The sequence below is a fragment of the Solea senegalensis genome, linkage group LG10 (genome assembly GCF_019176455.1).
Source record: "Solea senegalensis isolate Sse05_10M linkage group LG10, IFAPA_SoseM_1, whole genome shotgun sequence".
Taxonomy (NCBI): domain Eukaryota; kingdom Metazoa; phylum Chordata; class Actinopteri; order Pleuronectiformes; family Soleidae; genus Solea; species Solea senegalensis.
Window position 1 is genome coordinate 17,682,873 of NC_058030.1, and position 19,246 is coordinate 17,702,118.

The window sequence follows — 19,246 nt, forward strand, 5'->3', positions numbered from 1 at the left end:
CCATGCTGGTGTTTGTTTGTTTTTTTGTTGTTACTAGTTGACTGGCACAGTTTAAAATCTCTGGCCGTCTGCCTTGTGAGAAACAAAACTCGCCATGTGGACATATAGAAGTGTGTCTACAGATTTGGGCAGTCTATTATTTATCCCTTAAGAGGAAAGGAAGGATGAAATTGTGGCACAGTCATGTGGGAGCAGTCGTCAAAGCTGGCTCCTCACACAAACACATGCGGTGTTTGATGCAGTGGGGGAGGACGGCGAAATCAGAGGCAAAATTCAAGGCATGACATTTTTGTCTCCTCTCAGCGTATCTTCACTCTGCCTATGTTCTGTTTACACGTCCGTCTAAAATGGTCACACGGAAATTCAGGAAGCAGGGATGTGATTTCTCTTGCCACCCTCTCATTACAGTTGGGTGAGAGATCGACAGCTTGTGGTAGGAGATGAAAAAAAATAAGTAAATAAAAAAATGTGCTCATCCTTCGTGCTCTGCCTCACATTCCTCAGTTTGACATATCCACCACAGCCATATCCATCCCCCACATGTCATATCCTTGGCATGACAGACGATATGTAATTGTGGGACAGATGGCAGATTATACAAACCCTCATTACAATAGTTGATGAGGTTGGAGCTCGATCGTATGAGCCTTGTCTTCCATTTTCTGACGCTTCCTTCATGTGTAATAAGTTCTCATTACCTCTGTATAATGTCAAACCTCTATACCTTTGAAAATCCTCTTTTTCCCCACTGTACCTACCCACTTATTCTATTTTCATTTCTTTCCACTTTTTCTAAATGACTAATGACCCGAGGATGATGAGATTGGCAGAGCAAAAGTATAAAGGTGCTCTGTGAAATTCAGCCACCGAGGGAATTATGCTTATGTAAAATGCATCATTTGATCAGTAATTCATTCAAGGCTAACATTTTCAAAAATATCCGCTCAGTAAAACTGCAGCATGGTGTTATGATGTATCTCAAGAGTGAGCTTTAATGCTGTCTCTCCTGTGCACCTCAGGGGAGCAAGGGGTTGTGTGTACCCCCAGTGTGCCTCAGCGAAGAACATCATGCCTCACTTTTCTTATCCAAAGGGGATTTACGGTGTCAGTTGGTGCGATTGCTCTTCAGTGGTTTGCGCAGAACGGCCATTTGTCAGTGCCTCGCTGCCAGCAGGAGCGCAGAAGGCTGCGACAGATTTTGAGAATGGGAGACAGCCTCCCAGAGGACAGGGAGAGAAGGGGGGAGGGGGGGGGAGAAAAGGAGTTGATGTCTGATTTGTACTCAGTTTGATCGTGCAAGCAGATGGGTGAGCGAGAGAGTGGAGACACTGCAGAGCATTGGAGATGGAGATGTGTGAGGACGCGCTGAGAGAAATGTTGGTTAAGATTTGTGATCAAAAGATGAGAGACGGAGCAGCCCGTACGTGGCTGCACACTCTTCCATTTTTGAACATCCTTATCAATCAGTGGTTTTCTTACTCACTTTCTTTTCTGTGCACTTTTCATTTCCTCTTCCCTCTATCTCTTGCCACCTCACTCCTTTTTATTTGAGAAAGATGGCATTATTTCCCTCAGTCTGCCTCTGCTCCTCTCTTGTTTTATGGCAGTCAGAGCTGTATGGGTGCTCTGTGCTTGTGAATCTGCACGAGCTATATACAACACATATATATAGCCTGTGATAGTGACGTGAGAAGGAAAGCGTGGGCTGCGTGGATGTTGGAAGTGACACATTCATCACTTCACATTGAAAGACATTCAGACATTAACACCTTAAACCCATACAATTTCAACACCATAACAAAGAATATCAAGTCTTCTCTGAGTGTTTTTCTTAAGTTTGTATAGGACTGATATATGGAAGCCCTGTAAAGATGTGTATAGGTTTCTCATTTATTTGGTCAATGTGATCATCTTTTTACAGATGTACCTGCTGTATGAAGTAACAATACTTCTATAGAATAACTGAAGATTCCCGGAGGCAATAGAGTCATGCATTAAAGAAAAGTATTATGTGGATACAAAACCATAGAACCTTGATAAAATGAAAAAAAAAAAAAACAGACAATAGCTACAGGTCCCTCTGATTAAACCTAATGTACCATATGAATATGAACAGTGTGTTATAATATGTGAGCATACAGTAGTGGAAACAATTCTGTCTGGACCTTCCTGTCTATGGTGGCAGGAGGAGGTGAATAAATCTGCACCCTTACCAACAAATCAGAGTATACAAGACAATAAGAAAGACAGCAGCAGTCGATTCTGTCTCTTCTGTAGCCAATTACTAAATGTAAATGCAAAAAAAAAAACATTTTAAGAGACACAAGCAACACATGACCATTACCCTACATGACACTGACACAAAAGCATAAAACCCTCAAGAACATAAGGCATCTTATATGCGGTTAATGTCTGTTTATCCCGCACTATTCGAGGAGGAATGAGTGTGAGACCAACACAAGATGGAGGTTGACAGCACTGACAATCGTCCACTTAGCTCAGGGAAACAACACGCAGCATTGGAAGAAACGGGCAGCTGGTGAAATGTGGCACTGGTGAAAACACTTTTGGGAAGAATAAACACCATTAACCTTATTTGAAAAGAGGGGTGACAGAAGCAGCACTCAAACGTCAAACGGCATAAAATGTAGATTAGCTTCCTTCGTGCCTTTTTCCCTCACTTAATTTCTAACATCCTGTTCAGTCCCTGGCACAGCCACATCTCTCACATCACTCTCACCTATAGAAAATAGAGCCAACTGTACTCGGGTGTCCCCCCCCCAGCAGAAAAACAACATTTTTTCCAGTCTGTGGTCTCTCCAGCGCTGCACAAGGAAATGTTTGTGTGAATAAGAAGAGGCTTTTTAAAACGACCTGTTTATTGCTGTTTGACAAGAGGTTGGGTGAGGAGGGTGCAGGCCAAATAAAAGGTTTGCTTTTAAAACCCACAGGAAATCTATTAAAAGCTTTACATAAGGCTTATTTGCACAGGGACTTCTTCTGTCTGCTAAATCCCTCGCACCCCACCTACACCTCCTTCACTCTCTCGCTCGCGCTTTTTAACCGCTCCCTTTTCAAACATCAGGCATTCGCATCCATCTCTCTGACTTTCTCTTGCTCTTCTCTGATTCCGTTCTCTTGATCCCACAAAATCTCCCCGTCTCGCACCTTTTGTTTTTCATTTGTATTAGTTCTGTGAGAGAATATCTAACAAAAAAAAAGTCAAATACGGTCACAGACAGAAAAACAAAAAAAAAAAGCACGAATATGAAACAAGTGCTCACGCTGTTTTGGACTGACATGTTTGCAAAACACAACTCATGATTAATGCATGAATTGTAATTGCCATGCTGCTGTCAGTGTACCGGGGCACTTTGTTGACCATAAAGAGGCAGGAGGGAAATTAAAAAAAGGGCGACTTTGGGTCAGGCCATCTGTTAGACTTGCCTGCATGATACTGAAGAAGCATCACATCCCCTCTGTCAGTGTCTTTCTCCGACATGGAGGCCGAGTAGGTGGCGGTGTTTGCTTCTCTCTCTCTCTCACACCCCTCTAAATCCTTTTGATGGCTCAGAATGTTTTTGTCATGAGGTGACTTTCACTTTCCCCGATCGGTTGACTTGTCGGCTCACACCTGTTGACTACGGCTACAGCTACAAGGCCACCTCCACCAAATGAAACGGGAGCAAAGCAGTGAAGCCGACTTTGGCTTTGATCCGACCAGGGAGCCTCACTGTGCTGTTTTATATTCATTTTGGTGAGCGCCAGCTTTCTGCTCAACCTCTTGTGTGATGTTCTAAATATCTGTGGCAGCATTACAGAGGAGGCCTGCCGGGACTGGAGTCACGCATTAAAGGATGGCATATGTGTCTGCAGCTGGTTGATCATCATCTGGTATCAGAAGTTGGACTGACCGGGCTTAACTTTAACTGCATTGTTCACGTGTGCCCATGTGTGGCTACCATGCAACAGTTGCTCTCGTGCAAAAACAGTGTCATTAATGTGCAACGTTAAAATCAATTTCACTTAACTCTGATAGCAGCGTAAGTTTGACACGCAAGTCATTAGAGAGTCGTCTCGTCTTGGGCAGACCTACAGTGTGTGTGTGTGTGTGTGTGTGCGTGTGTGTAAACTATACCCCAAGGCAAACTGGTTTCACCATCTGTCCTTGCTGTGTCCTGTGATTTGCCTGTGTAATTCAGACAAATGTCAGACTCTGAGTTGGGATTTAGAGGTCTGACAAACTGCTCTCGACATTCCCAATTTCGGAGCCCCCTCCACACACACACACACACACACACACACACCCCCACCACCCTCCAAACTGTCTGTTATTTGGGACAGTGAGGATATTAGAAACCTCTGAGTGCAGTCACATTATTCACCAAGAATTAATTTCTCCTTCAATGAGAGGAAGGCATCGAGCATTATGCATGAATCCAGTATTAAGGGACCGTTCACTGCAGACAAACAACATCCTATTGTTGGTTTATTGGTGTGTGTACTAAACTAATTTCTCTCTAATTGTGATTGTGTGTCGGCAGTATAAGGGCAAGGCCAACCTGCATGTGTTTGAGGACTGGTGTGGCTCCTCAATAGCCCAACTCAGAAAGAACCTGCACTTCCCCCTCTACCCTCAAGTAAGTATGAGTATTTTTAATAGTTCTTCATCTGACAATGAACCACACACATGTATATATTCTCAAAGTATATATATATAAGAACAGAGTGAGAAGACTTATGTCATACTTTCTGTGTACTGTGGGTTAAGGGTACAATGATTGTTTTTGCTTAATGAGTTATTGTGACTACTCCTGCCAGCACTGTCACAAAGATCCATTACCCCGTCTCAAAACCTAGTTCCAGCGACCGTGCAGTGGACTTCATTACATTTTGATTTTAAGAGAGAGACAAACACACAGTTTTAATCCATTACCTACAATAATAATTCCTCTATGATTTGTATGATAAAGGGCAGCGGGTGTCACAGGTTAACTAAACCTTGACACTAATAATAATCATTATTGAACTTTGTCTTAAGAGAACGCTCAGCTGCAGCTTCTCATTTTTACCTGGCCGTTGGAATCGTTGTTATTGATTAAAATAACAGGCTCGTGGCTCGTTGTATCTGCTGGAACTAATTGATTATAGGCCTAAATTACTTGTCTGCTGTCTCGTGTCAGTAGTTGTGAACAATAGTTTGTGAGAAAAATAAGCATCGCTCTGCAGCCTAACAGCACTGGAAAACAAGAATTAACGTTGTTCTCCTCCACGACAAACTGTTTTTCAAATCACACCGTAGATTATAGACTTTATTTTTTTGTAATAGTATTTGGAACCTCAAACAAGCTCACTGAATAAATACTAATAAACCCAAAGTTAAACAATGGTTGGGGTCATCATGTCCAACGACTCACTCCTGTTGAGTATGCTACTCTTTGTTCACTGTTTGTCCGTGACTGTTTCTGGGCAGGGTTTTTGCAATACCCAGTTTGTGGAAAGCATTCACTTCATATATTCATATAAAAAAACTACTTTTTTGTCTATTTTTCTTTTCTTTTGCAGACCCGAACCACCATCAAGAAGCTTGCAGTGGCTCCAAAGTGGAAGAACTACGGCCTGAGAATATTTGGCTTCCTTCACCCTTACAGAGACGGTAACTACAGCTCATCTTATTAACAATCTTCTCCTTTTATAAGAAGGACATGTCCTTCATAAGAGGAGACTATTTTTTGTTGTCCTTCTCATTTGAAAGCTTCAGAGACACTAGTGAATCTTCACATTTTTTTTTTATTGGGGCTGAATGCTACAGATCTCACAGCAAAAGGCTCATCGCAGTGTCTCCCCCCCCACACACACACATGCCCAGTTGCTATGGGAACGTGAAAGCCTGAGCACCCATGTGCCCTTACACAAATTGCAGAATATGAAGTCATTAATTGGATTGCTGCTTGTTTCACTCTCTTATGTTGCTTCCATTGGTGATGATGTTGGCTCAAAGGTCATACAATCTTATCTCGGATTCTGACAAGTACACTACGAGTGCCCTTCAACCTCGGTGTGACAGAGACAACCCTTCACATGCTACTGATGCTATAGAGACTGTTAGTGTGTCCAGGAAACTACACACTCTTCTTTATCAGTGTGTTTTTTCAGATTTAAGTCTATTACTAATATATTTTTTTTATTTTAAGTTGTTGTACCACATACAGTATATACAGTACAGGTTAATATTCTGTGCGACGCTGATTTAGACAAACATTTGCAAACGCTTACAGGCACAACATGTTTCCCTGTTTTCTTCAAAAGGTCTTGCATGAGTTGTTTACGCCCGGTTGGCACCAACCGGCGCAGCTCGGTTCAGTTTGGCCCATCATGCAGTTATTTGTTTCCATTGTTGCATGTTGAGAAGGGCATGGAAATAAGTGATTTGTACCAATCTCAGTTTCACAGTGGTTTGCCTCCTAAAGAGGGAAGTTTGTAGATTTGTTGACAGAGAATCATCACTTGGATGCGACGGCAGGGCGAAAAACTGTGGTGTTGTGTTTTTTTTCCATGTAGCCTGTAGCCTCCTCTCAAATAAAACATGTCTTCTTTTTGTGATAAACAGCCACATTCCAAAAAGAAACAACACAGAAGGCTGGATGTCCTTCATTGTTGCCCTTTGTTTACTGCTGCATTCTGTGTAGCACTGGTATGACGATGAATGGTTATGCTATTTACATAGCTGATGTATATTATGTAAATATTACATAGCCCACTCAAGTCAGATGCAAATGTATAACTTTAATTAGTGGACGTGCTTTATGTGGTTTAGACTTGTGCTCAAATGTTCATTTACATAGTTTTTTTTACATATAGATTTGAAATGTGGCCAGACGTGTCATCTGTGACCATTGATTTCTACACTTGATATTTTATTTTATGGGCTTAGGCATTAATTGATTATTACCTGGGATCATATACTGTACGTATATCTAACTCACACTTTGATCAAGTTTTTTTTTTTTACCCTGCAGGTGACTTCCAGTTCTCCGTATCGTCTGATGATAACTCTGAGCTCTGGCTGAGTCTTGATGAAAACCCTCTCAACGCGAGACTCCTGGTCTATGTAGGACAGGTAAGAACTGTGCGGCAGACACGTCACTGAAAATCAGCAAGGGCCCAACACTTTTAACGCTTTGTGAATCTCAGCACACACTTTCACTGTGAGCGCACATCTCCAAGACAACGAGTACATTTCCTTGTTTTAATTCGTATTTCTGCAAGGTATTACTGATAGAACAAACAGGGACCGAAATAGTTGCCAAGAGTTAAAAAGCAAAAGGTACTTTGTGTAAGAGTGTACATCTGGGAAGTACAGTATACGCAGGTAAGACAAAACCAGAGCTCTTAAACCTGTTGTATATTTCCACGCACATGCTGTGCGTCCCGCAGTGCGCATCGCATATCGCAAACTCTGGTATACTTGCGCGTGCCTGTAGTATCCCACTTCACCATCGAGTGGCGGTACAAGTCTTGACGCAGGGAAGAGCGTCAGCCGGTTGGAGGGTCGCCAGGTCAAGGCTTGGATGACTTTCCTTGGTGACAACTTCTTCTGTTGTTTTTTTCTGCTTGGTGAGCGGGGCTTATACTCCACCTACCGGTGGGGCGGAGGTTCAGTTCACACATGCGCCGTCCACAAGCACCCAAAGCGCTCTTTGCTCGCAGTTCCAAAATCGGAGCTGCGTTGTTTGTTGATGATGAACACGGTGCACAGAGGAAGTATAGCAGGGCCTTTACAGCAGAGGTCTCAAACATAATGTTTAGAAGTTGCACTTTAGCGAACGAGACACATGGTTTGGTTTGTTTTGCTGACATGCTGTCTTCTATTGTCACGGAAACAAGCAGCACATTTTCAGTGGCGGCGCTGTTCATGAAAGCTTGATCATGTTGATCATCAGACTTACAGGATGACGCATTGACCTTTCAACGGGACTGAAAAGTGGAACAGCAGACACTGAAGTTCAGGATGAGTGTTTCTCTATTGTGGTTCTTGGCTTCATTTGTGACCAGACTAGATGGATTGAGTTAATATTTGAGATGTAGGGATTTGTGTTTGTTTTTTTTATTAACAGATTCATTTTTGCATCATATGTTTTCACATCAATACAAACATTTTTATATTGAAATTATACAAAATATTGTCACAAATATTGTTATAGTGATATCATGATGGAATATCTTGACATCAATTCAAGCTCATATCACTCAGCCCTACTGAACAGTTGGTTCTGTTCCCCAATTTTTTTTACGTGGGTGTGATCCGCCGTATAGAGTCTGCAACCTCACACTAGCAGGAGGGTGATTAGACCTTGTTCATCTTTAGTAATCAGGCACTCATCACACACACAGCTCATAATACAGAAGCCTTGACTCTTCCTGTGGAGTAGTCTGTCCGTCCCGTCTATCCTTGAAGTAACCTCTGTCCACAATCAAATAAAAGTCAAGGTGTGCTACTTTTGCCTCGACTAATGAAGTTTTCTTCATAAGGTTTCTGCAACAAAAAAAAGATGTATGAGGTTTCACAGTGATTGAGCTTGACCATTTTACTGTAGTGCTTGGGGCGAATACAACTATGTGTTAAGAGCAAAGGTTCAGCAATGGAGTCATTTGTATTCCAACCGGACGGGAAGATGTTCCCAGGTTCCAAGGGAGCTGAGATTAATTAGCTGGCAGTGAATATTGATGTGACATTTAACAGTGGAGAAATATCATCTAGGTAATAGCAGGGGAGCAGTGTGATGTCCGGGGATCATTCATCCTGCCACTGGCTGACAGACAGGCCTTGCTGATTCCCCGGGTCTTCACAAGCATTCATTGTTTCACAAATAGAAATCCAACCCTGGACTCTTCAGCAAGTCATCTGTCTACATGATTTTAGTAAAAGAGTCCTGACAGGTTTTCCTTTAAAAGCGAGTAGAAGCTTAAGTACCACTTAGTGATTTTGTATGCCTAAAACAGGTAAATGCATGCTTTACCAAGCTGTTTTTGGCCAGGTTAAATAATAACCTCTAATCAAATCTGTTTTAAATTGGATAAAAATGGTTGATTGGTATTTTTTTTTTAATGACTGTTGGCATCCATGTTGCTGTTTTCCACCTTTCCTCTCAATTTGATCATCATCCACTACTGCCTCTCTTTCCTTCCCATCTTTTGACCTGGAAACTCTTCTGTTTTGTATTGATGTATTAAATCTGTTTTAATTACGTGAGCACAATGTAGCACAACATATTTACCTGCCTCTTTGGGTATTACAGTAGGAGACCCTTACAGTAGGAGACCCTTTTCAAATGTCCATAATTTGATATGGACAAATTGATAAATGTAAAAGTAAGTGATAAAGCCTAATTACAAACTATTAAATTCCATATTTTGTTATAGTTATGAATAAAGTTGTCTTCCTTAGCTTAAACCTCATCGGCTCTGTGGTCACTTGAACGCAGCATTTAATTGAGTGACCTTTCGGTTGTCAGTGTGGACTTTTAATAGCTAAAGGTTTGGAACATTGTGTTTCCACATAATATGTGGCTCAGATGTTCACGAGGAATCAAGGACGATTTGATTTGATTGTGGTCGTCTACGGTCAAGGTCACTGTGACCTCTCGTCGCTCCCATTCTTGTGAATGCAGTAGCTCAGAAATTGTCTGCAGGGAGTTTTGGAAGAATTTTGGCGGTCAGAGGTCACCATCACTGTGGTTTTGGCCACAAGTCAAATCATAAACTCGCTGTGGCACAAACACATGTGTTCAATAAGATTTTAAAAAAAATTTAATCAAATGTTTTAGCCTTTTCAGGCAAAAATGATTTTATCTGAGTCCATGCAAAATGTCTAAAAATGCAGGTGACTGTTCAGGTACACTGGGCATTCATGTGTCATGTAAACAGGAACAGGAAGCTGTCTCCCTCAATTCAATTTAATTCAATTTATTTGTATAGCGCCAAATCACAACATGCGTTATCTCAAGGCTCTGAAACCTTTACAGTATTATAGAGAGAAGAAACCCAACAAGTCTCATAGTTGTATCAAGTTATACGTTTATACAAGACAGTTTTGAATCAGTATCTGCAGTTTTTGCTTAGTTTCAGAAAAAATATTATGAAAAATAAGAATCAACAATGGTGAAAAGTAGAAAAAAGCTGCAGGAAGGGGATGTAGGTAACGGTGGCATAATTTTTAAAGGTTTATACTAAAACCATAGAATGTATATAAAATAGACACACGGTAGACAGAGTAGCATTTAACCACTAGGGGGCAACTTTGCTGGTTACAAAGAGAAGTCCATTTCAGCTCAATAGGGACATTCTTCTCACTTCTAAAGTCAGGAAACATGATTTTGATAGCAAGTTTTAAGTCTTCTTCAAAACAACATGATGTCAATTTTTGTTAATTATCTTCCAAATTGCAAATCATTTTTTTCTTTTTGTAATCATGTAGTGAATATGACTCCTGATATCTCCAGATTTCCCTTAAGAGTCCTGTAATCCTGGTTCTCTCAGAAGGACAAAATCCATCAGTGTGTTTCTCACACTTTTTTTAAGGTTAGGTTAAGAGCTTTCTGTATTTTTTTTGAATACAGCTAATCTGTAATAAGATTTATCTTCAATCAGAAGGTCCAAAAGGCTTCACCGAGTTTCCCCTGCACTCCCCTGTCTTATGTGTTTTGTTTGTATCCATGCCTGTGTTTGTGCAGACACAAACACAGGCACTCACGCGTGTCATAAATGCTGTGATATCTCCTCTGTCTGGTTCATAAAGTCGACATAAAATCACACACACAACTGTACGAGAGAAATTTAATCAATATGGGACTCCACAGCAACAGTAGCCCCACCATTTCAGACAGCCAAGACTTTGTCACTATGGTAATAACAAGTATTATTTCACAACTGAAGCAAACATTAAGGCACTAAAGGGATAAGGTTATCCATATACTTAGTTTTTATTAGTGTTTCGAGTTCCACAGTTATGCACCCACTGAAAGCACAACAACCATTTCCCCATATTGACTAATCAGGTTATCATAACCAACAGATGGAACAAGTCACTTTTCTGTTTACTTTTCTGTATCACACTTTTTGTTTGACATAACACCAAATATCAAAGAAACCAAAAAAGCAAAACGAATGATGGATGAGTTCTATTTACTTACCTTTTTTTTCCCTCTGCCATGTTATTGTGCCTGCTGCCTCATTGTCATGCTGTCATGGTCTGTTGGGGGGCTTGAATTGAACACAGCCGTCGCTAATGTGACTTTCCTTCTGATGTTTCTCCGACACTATTTTCAAAATGGATTTTCCAGTAGCAACACCTGTCCACAACTGATAAAACATGATAAATAGGATAAATGGATATCCTCAAAGATTTGAATTTAAAACCTGTTTGAAATGGGCAATCCATCACCGTCTGCCTTTGTCTGCTTTTACCGTCGCTGCAGTTGCATTAGCCGGTGCAGAACATTTGTTTCAAATTACTCTAATAGCTGCATAGCCACCTCTTGGTAATGTAGCTTTGATAACGATAAAAACAGACACGAGTATAATTGTGACGGATTATCAGATTTAAGCTCGTCCGAATTGTTTACGGGGGATTTTTTTTTTTGCAAAATTTAAATTGGTGAAAATTGGTACTTGCGTTCAGAGCAATTCATTCAAACGGACTCAAAGCATCAACAGCACTTTAAGGCACCAGTTATTCCTGATTTAAGAAACAGAGATTACAATCATAACAAACTCTATACTCTGTCAAAAACTTTGTTCTTGATACAAATGTTCAAACACACAAACTTGTTATTATATATTAGTGAGGACACATCATTGGCATAACATTCCCGTACTCCTTCAGACAAGTTATGAATCATTTTATATCGCCTTTTTAGTAGTGATATACTGTAAAGAAGCAGTAATTGTGGAGAAGTCACAAAATAGAGCGTTTTGCTTGAATTTTTGTTCATAAAAACGAGCCAAGTGGAAAAACGTCACAGTTCAAAGTTGAATTATTTAAAAATCCGACAGTGATTTCCAGGATTTTTTTTGGAAAATTACAGACCTCTGTCATCAAGTGGGAGAACTTGCACAATCGGTGGCTGACTAAATACTTTTTTCCCCACTGTACATATATGTATATACATATATATGTATATACATACTGTATATATATATATATGTATATATATATATATGTATGTATAAAGCTGCAGTCATAAAATAGATTTTTTTTGTTGAGGTTATTTTTCAGCCTGTATTTGGTCTTTGTGAACAGAAACGTTGTAGTTTGTATTCTACGTCCTGCATTTGATAACAGACTTTGTCAAACAGTACTATAGCGTTAATGTGTGTAAACAGTGACAGCACAGAGGTAGTAGCATTAAAACCCTCTTATAGTGGACTCAGTCTGTTGGCGTGGCCTCCCTCGGTCTTGACATCATAGACAAAAACATAGAGCTCTTAATCAGCACTGTATGTTTGAATATAGTGGACATTTCCTAAAATTTAAATAATGCACACTAAAATGTTTAAGTTTTTAAATATGAGTTGATTATTGTTTGTCTTTACCCAGGCCTGAAATCCAGATATTCCTTTCATAGGATGTAAACACTCTGTATTGATTTAGCTATTTTATATCTCACTTGTGTATTAATGTATGCATACTTGGTTTTCAAACGTTCACAGTATTCACATATCAATTTTCTCAGTTTTTATATTATAGTGATCGCTTTAAGAGTTTACAAATACATTTTCAGTGTCAATAGTTATTTTCAGAAACGTTATTGCTTTCACCCGGACTTCTGTCTTTCATACTGTGTGAAAACGTGTGTGTTTGGAGAGTTGGATGGTTGCAGTTCATAAAAGTAAATATTGTTTTTTTTTATGCTATCGGCCTTTATCATTAAATTTCACATTTTCTACTTATTTATTTATTATATTTATTTGAACTGTGAGTCCATCTCACCAAAATCCAGCTCTTATATTTTAGTTTCAGGCGTTCCAGGTTCCGGCACACCGCTCACGCCAAGGAGGTTTTCACTTGCCATAAGAAGAAATTCATACCTAAAGGTATTAATAATATATCATTGAATCGTGTCAGTGTGCCAACATGTACAATTCCAGGGTCATGGCACTGACTCGGCTGAATGCAATATGGCCATTATTCAGAGGAGTACATTTGCAACTCCTGCATTAAATTCCCTCTCAGATTTCACGTATCCTGATATACACTCACAGGTCGTCTGAATGCTTCTTCTTCACATGCTTAAAAGTCGTAATCACGTCAAACATGTGGAGGAAATGAATGTATATAGTAGAAGTTACATCTCTGGTCAGCTGAATCCCTCTTTTACTTCCCTCCTCTCATATGTAGAGAAGGAAGGAAAGTGTTGGCTGGGCCGCTGTCCATCTGAAAACAAGCTGATATTATTCAGGCGTGTGTCTGTGTTTGTTGCATTAGAAAGTAAGAGAAGTTAAATGAGAGCGAGGTTATGTCTGGATTGTGTGTGTCTGCAGTCTTTCAAAGTTAACTGCAGAATCAAAGTGTGTGAATAAAGTGTAAACAAAATATGACAGTGTGTTAGAGAGGCGATTCTGAAAATGGGATTTTTGGTGTGTGTGCGCCTGTGTTTACCTGGTATTCCTTATGTTGTGGGGACCATAGTCTATTTACACAGTCACATTATAGGAACCTGTCTTCCTTATAGGGACAAAAATCATTCATTTTACGGTGAAGACATGTTTTAAAGTTAGGCTGAGGTTAGAGTTAGGTTAATCCTGGCCAGTAGAAATGGTGGTTAAGGTTAAAGTAAGTCTCCAGGAAATGGATTTAAGTCAGCTGAAGTCATGGAAACCAGTGGGTGTGTGTGTATGTTGCCCCTCATGACTACTTGGCCAATTGCCTTCTGATTTACCTCCTGCCTTCGCTGTCGAGGTGATGCTGTTTTCACTAAGCAGTGACTCACTGTTCAGTAGGAAGTTGCACCCGTGTGTGTGTGTGTGTGTGTGTGTGTGTGTGCACGCACGGTGGGGGTCTGTGTGCTTGTGTGTGTGTCTTTCATGTTTTCCTTGCACGTGCACATACAGTGTACCTCGGGTGAACATCTGCCACTTTTATTGCAAGAGCTGAGGTGCCGCACATGTTTTGTCCTTGTAATGTAGCCATTGATCAGCGCCTTCACTCGCGCCGTGCTGATTAACCACCTGACAGAGAAGAAAGGAAAATAACAATGCCTCCATTTTGCTCCTTGAAACTATTATCTGTGCAAAGCGATGGTTTTTGAGGACCCTTCAATTCAAATTGTTCTTCTCCTCACAAAAGGAATCATTCAGGGATTGTTTTAATTAATGACACATTCAACGGAAAGAGTATAATCATTTTTTTGAACTGTGAATTCAAAATCTTTAGTACATGAAAGAGTCTGCATGGCACATCATATACATTTTGCAACATCAATGATTTTTCTTGTCCTTTTTAATTAGAACGTCGTGGCTCAGATGATATTTGAATGCTGTTTCTCAGTATAAAATGCATCAATATTTTAAATAATGTCTGCATCAAAATGACATTTCGTTCCGAGTGCCATTTTCTTTTGCATCCACCGTATTCTCATTCATATTATTAATTTACAATTTGCAGTGGAAACAAATGAGCAGCTCGTGTTTATGCCCGCAAACGTAGTTTTCTTTTATGTGTTCGGGAAAAAAACAAAAAAAAAAAAACATGTTTACTGAATTTAGAGTCAGCAGCAGATGAGAGATGAATATTTTTTGCACCATTGCTTTTTTCTAACTGATCATTCTCTTTCATCTGGAGAACAACAGCCATTTTAGGAGAAAGCTGTTCACACACAGGGAGAATATAAACATGTAAGTGCTGCAGCTAGATACATTTTCAAGTTTCTCATTTATATTCAGTGCAAATTTTAAACTTTCATTTTTTCTCTCTCTTTTTTTGTCTGTCTGCTTTAAAAGGTTTTTGAAGCTCTGCCAGTGTGTCGGCTGCATTCAGCTGTGATTTGTTAGTTCTTTAACTTTCAGTGAAGGTGGCTGCCTTTCCTCACTTTCTGCACTATGCAGGGAGGGAAGCAAGCTTTATTTTAATGATGATTCTTTTGAGGGAGGCGAACTTAAATGAGATTCCGCCGTGCCAACGTTCGGCAGACTCCGCCGTCACATGTCAGAATGTGCCGAACAAAACATAATGAGACGTAATTAAAGGGATTAAATTTGTTACGGCTGTTTATTTATTTATGTTGAAAACAATGGCTGCCTCAAATGATTGTACCAACTTGCTCCGTGAAGGGAGTACATAACAGAAAAATACTAAATAAAGCAGAGAGTTGTGACTAATAATAGAGCAACAATACATCATTATCAGGTTGGTGTTTGGGTGTGTGCAGCAACATCAAAATTGTCATTTGACATGTCAAATAGTGATGTGTCACTGGTGAATGAGCAGAGGCAGGACGTTATTTTGATGGACACACCATATGGCCAATGGCATGCAAGGGCAGACTATAGGATTATATCATTATGTAAATGAAATAAGGGGGGCAGACGCTCCGAAGACCGCCAGTGTAGTGGTCAAGGTTATTGTAGTTAAATACCGAAAATTACTAAAATATAACTAAAATGAAAAAACATTTTTGAAATCAAAATAAAAAATTTTAGAGTTTAAAAAAGCCCAATAATGAACTGAAACTGATTGTGTGTTTATAAAACTAACTTAAATTGCAGTGAAAATGTGCTTAGTTTTCATCTTTGTAAATTTATTTTTATTTATTTTGTGTGTTTATTTGAAAGTTTGTATTTTCATTCATAATAAAATGTGTTTTTGCTTACAATGTGGGACACGAGGTTATACAAGTTACATTTATTATGTAATTAATTGGGTTGAGTTGTCTCATCTAAGTGAATCAAACCTCTAGTGTTTTATTGGGTTTATTGATTTTTATTTCTTATTTTGCTCAGGTTTTTCCTCAGATTAAGCTCCTAGTACTCTTGACTCACAAACAATGTGATGTGTCTCATGAGGGTTATTTATTGTTATTTATGTTATGTTCATGTGTGTCTTTAGTCAGTTGGCCATTTGAGTTTTACCTGACACATGAACTGCATCTAACCTCAACACTATAATGCACAATTTTGCTCTTCTAACCCTAACCCAGGTCCCTTCTGTCCTAAAGCATTTTTTTTAATGACACAATACGTATAATGACCTTTTTGCATCTTGCACCTGGCAAATACTAAAAAAGTCTAAACTAAATAAAAACTAAAACTAATGAAAAATAACTTTGGTATTGGTACAGGCCACATACAAACAAAGCGAACAAGAGACAGGGGATCCGGATTTAAATACAAGCTTGTCAGGAAAATTTGAGAATTGAGTGAAAACTGAAAAAGAAGCAGCATGTGGCTGCATTTCAAAGAAATTGGAGACTGCAAACAAAGCTCAGTGCAGGGTGAGGTTGGTTGTTAGGTGCAGGTTCTTTTTTTTTGTAATGAAATAAAATGCATAAAAATAAGGCTTTGATTAAACAACTGCTTACCAACACACAAACCATTCATAATTGCTAAATGAGGCTAAAAGAGAAGGCTCTGAGTGAGCCATAGAGGCTGGCTCTTCTAAGGGAGTTGAGCCAAAAGGTCCATCGAACCTGCACAAAAGATTGTAGGTGTTCCTGTTTGCTTTATTGTTGGTATTTATTTGGTACATGTATCGCAATTTATTCCATAAAAGTCATTAACATTACGACACAAATATTTTTTTGTTTGTTTGGGGAAAAAAGGGGGGTAAGAAAACATAGATAAATAAAAAAGAAAGTGACACAGACAAGTCATGGCACCAACCAAACTGACATGGAACCATTAGTTTTTAGTTTGTCATGTGTTTGCAAGAGCGTTTGTCCAGCAACGGGTTCATGGATACAGTGGCTCCCTCTGCAAAATTTGTGTTGACACTATGTCAGTACATCATACAGCCACATTTCAAAATACCTCAACTATCCATCTAAGAGTTAGTTCTCCAAAACATCCAAAATAACTACATATTTGCTGTCCAGTAATTAAATTCCAAGTCCCTGATTCTTTGATTTCTTTTTCTGGGAGCCCTGTGATGGCAGATGGTCCATAGACACTCAGTCTTAAACTGTTCTCCATGGACCATTTACGTTGGAATTTAACAAACATTATGGGAATTAAAAATCTGCCCACCCATGACCACGGTGAACACACTTGACACTTGCCAACATCAAATATGAAAATCAGTTCCAAAGTTAATGCACTTTAAAATACTTTGAAAGAGACGTTTTTAGAGCTCAGTGAGCTTCATATAGTATACAGTATATTATATTAACTTTCTAAATCCTTTCCTTTGTTCTGTGCCCGGAGGAGGACTAGATGAAAAGCCTGGTATGGACTGCAGCAGTAGCATGCTGTGGGCTTCAGAGCGAAGGCACAGAAGCACACATTGTGTCCTCCTCCTGTCCAACCAACTGCTTCACAGAGACTCTCAAAGGCATCAGCACTGCCAGGGGCCTGGTTGATTTTGGACAGACATTACTGCGTGTTTTTGAAGTTGTTTTTTCTCCCTCCCCCTCTCTCCCGCATGTGAGAAGCTCTCCTCACATGCCAGCAAACATGCTCAGAGGTGCTGTTGTATAATTGCCATTTCATATGTGTGTCGGTCATTATCCTGTAGTTATGTGCCACAGTGTGTGCGCTGCTCTCTATGAAAATATTGTGGTACCCAGAGGGAGGATCAGCAGCAATTTACAAGCTAAAAGGCTCTTGTGATCCGTCACTACAATGCGCCTCAATGTTTCCTGACCAGTTTCAAAGTGTGGCCAGCACAAACAATTAAAGGCATGCCCAGTGTGATCTTAGCCTTATTCATTCATTAGCAGCAGCAGGAGGCCCTAATTAGTTGTGTTGGCTTGCTGAGGAAATGAATGGGCACTGATTCGACTGCAGGGCAAAACTTGAGGCTCAGAAGTTCCCAATGAGCCAGATTCTTAGAGTCAGTATTGGCAGGGAATCACGCTTTCTCATTTTCTGTCTGTTTATATTCATTAGCGCTCATCTCTTTGCTCACTTTGCCTATCACAAATCGTCTGCTGATTGACTCTCCTAATCCTTTTGGGAATATCTTCGCAGTTTCTACCGCACTCGTCGTTCAATCTCTAAATGTATCCACATTTCCTCACACCCCTTTTCCGTCAGCCAGTCTGTAAATAGTGGGCACAAAAAATAAAAATAAAAATCATGAAGCTGCAGCTGCTGGCTTACAAGAGTGATTGCAAAGAAGGATGTTTCAGACAAATACTCAATTTAGCATGCCTCAGCATTTCTCATGTTATTCTTCTCGTCACAGACTCTCTTCCTCTCCTCCTCTCCTCCTCTCATACTCTCTTTCTGATCTGTGTCTCCTGTCATTTGTGTTGCAGCTGGGTACGGAGTGGACGGCTCCAGGCGAGTTCAGCAAGTTCAGGTCTCAGTCCTCTAAGTCTGTGCAGTAAGTACCAGTGACAACACACACTTCTCTTCACAGAACAGGTATTTATTTAGCTTGTGACCCACTTTGGGATTCAGCTGTGTTCTGAGCAAAGGATACCTTACAGTTCGCCTGATACATTTAGCTGGAAGTGGTCGTTTGGCTGTAGCTGTTAGAATCCACTGTTACATCTCAGAGGGTTGCACACAAATATTAAAAGAAGAAGTTCAGAGGTGTTTTTACCAAGGTTCTTGAGGGTTGTGAACCTGCCGCATCTGTTGTTACTAAGCAACCAAAACCTGGGAGCAGCAGAGATGACCAGCCTCATTCAACTGTTTAGCTCAGAGTATGAAAAAATGAAATCCTCTCCAAAGGCACCCGGCAAAAGTCTCTGTGTGTGAAGCACCCTTTTAAAGCTGACATAGAATGCTTGTATCACACATATATGTTAGTTATGGAGGTCTACTTACATATATTAACTTCTTTTCATGATTAAAAACCTCCTAATCGCTGCAAACGAGCCGATCAAAATATCTCCTCACTGGCACTCTCGTCAGCCGCGCTGTTTCAGACCAAAACCACACCCCTAGAATGTGGACTGTGTTGTGATTGGCCAGCCAATGAGAGCTTTCCCACTGTCCTGAGATTGGCCAGGTACCTGGAAGTGACTTAATAGATAGGCCAGCTCTCAGATACACAGCTCCCCCTCTGACACGGTGGATGCTC

At 40.1% G+C, this 19,246-nt stretch overlaps 1 protein-coding gene across 1 annotated transcript in view; it reads left to right on the top strand.

The window, feature by feature from the left end:
* b4galnt4a (beta-1,4-N-acetyl-galactosaminyl transferase 4a) overlaps nucleotides 1-19,246 on the top strand; it is a 151,547-nt gene that overhangs the window by 92,917 nt on the left and 39,384 nt on the right. Inside the window, exons 4-7 of the mRNA XM_044036182.1 lie at nucleotides 4,545-4,640; nucleotides 5,566-5,656; nucleotides 7,020-7,120; nucleotides 18,474-18,541. Of these exons, the coding sequence (XP_043892117.1) occupies nucleotides 4,545-4,640; nucleotides 5,566-5,656; nucleotides 7,020-7,120; nucleotides 18,474-18,541 (356 nt within the window). The remainder of the gene's footprint in view (nucleotides 1-4,544; nucleotides 4,641-5,565; nucleotides 5,657-7,019; nucleotides 7,121-18,473; nucleotides 18,542-19,246) is intronic.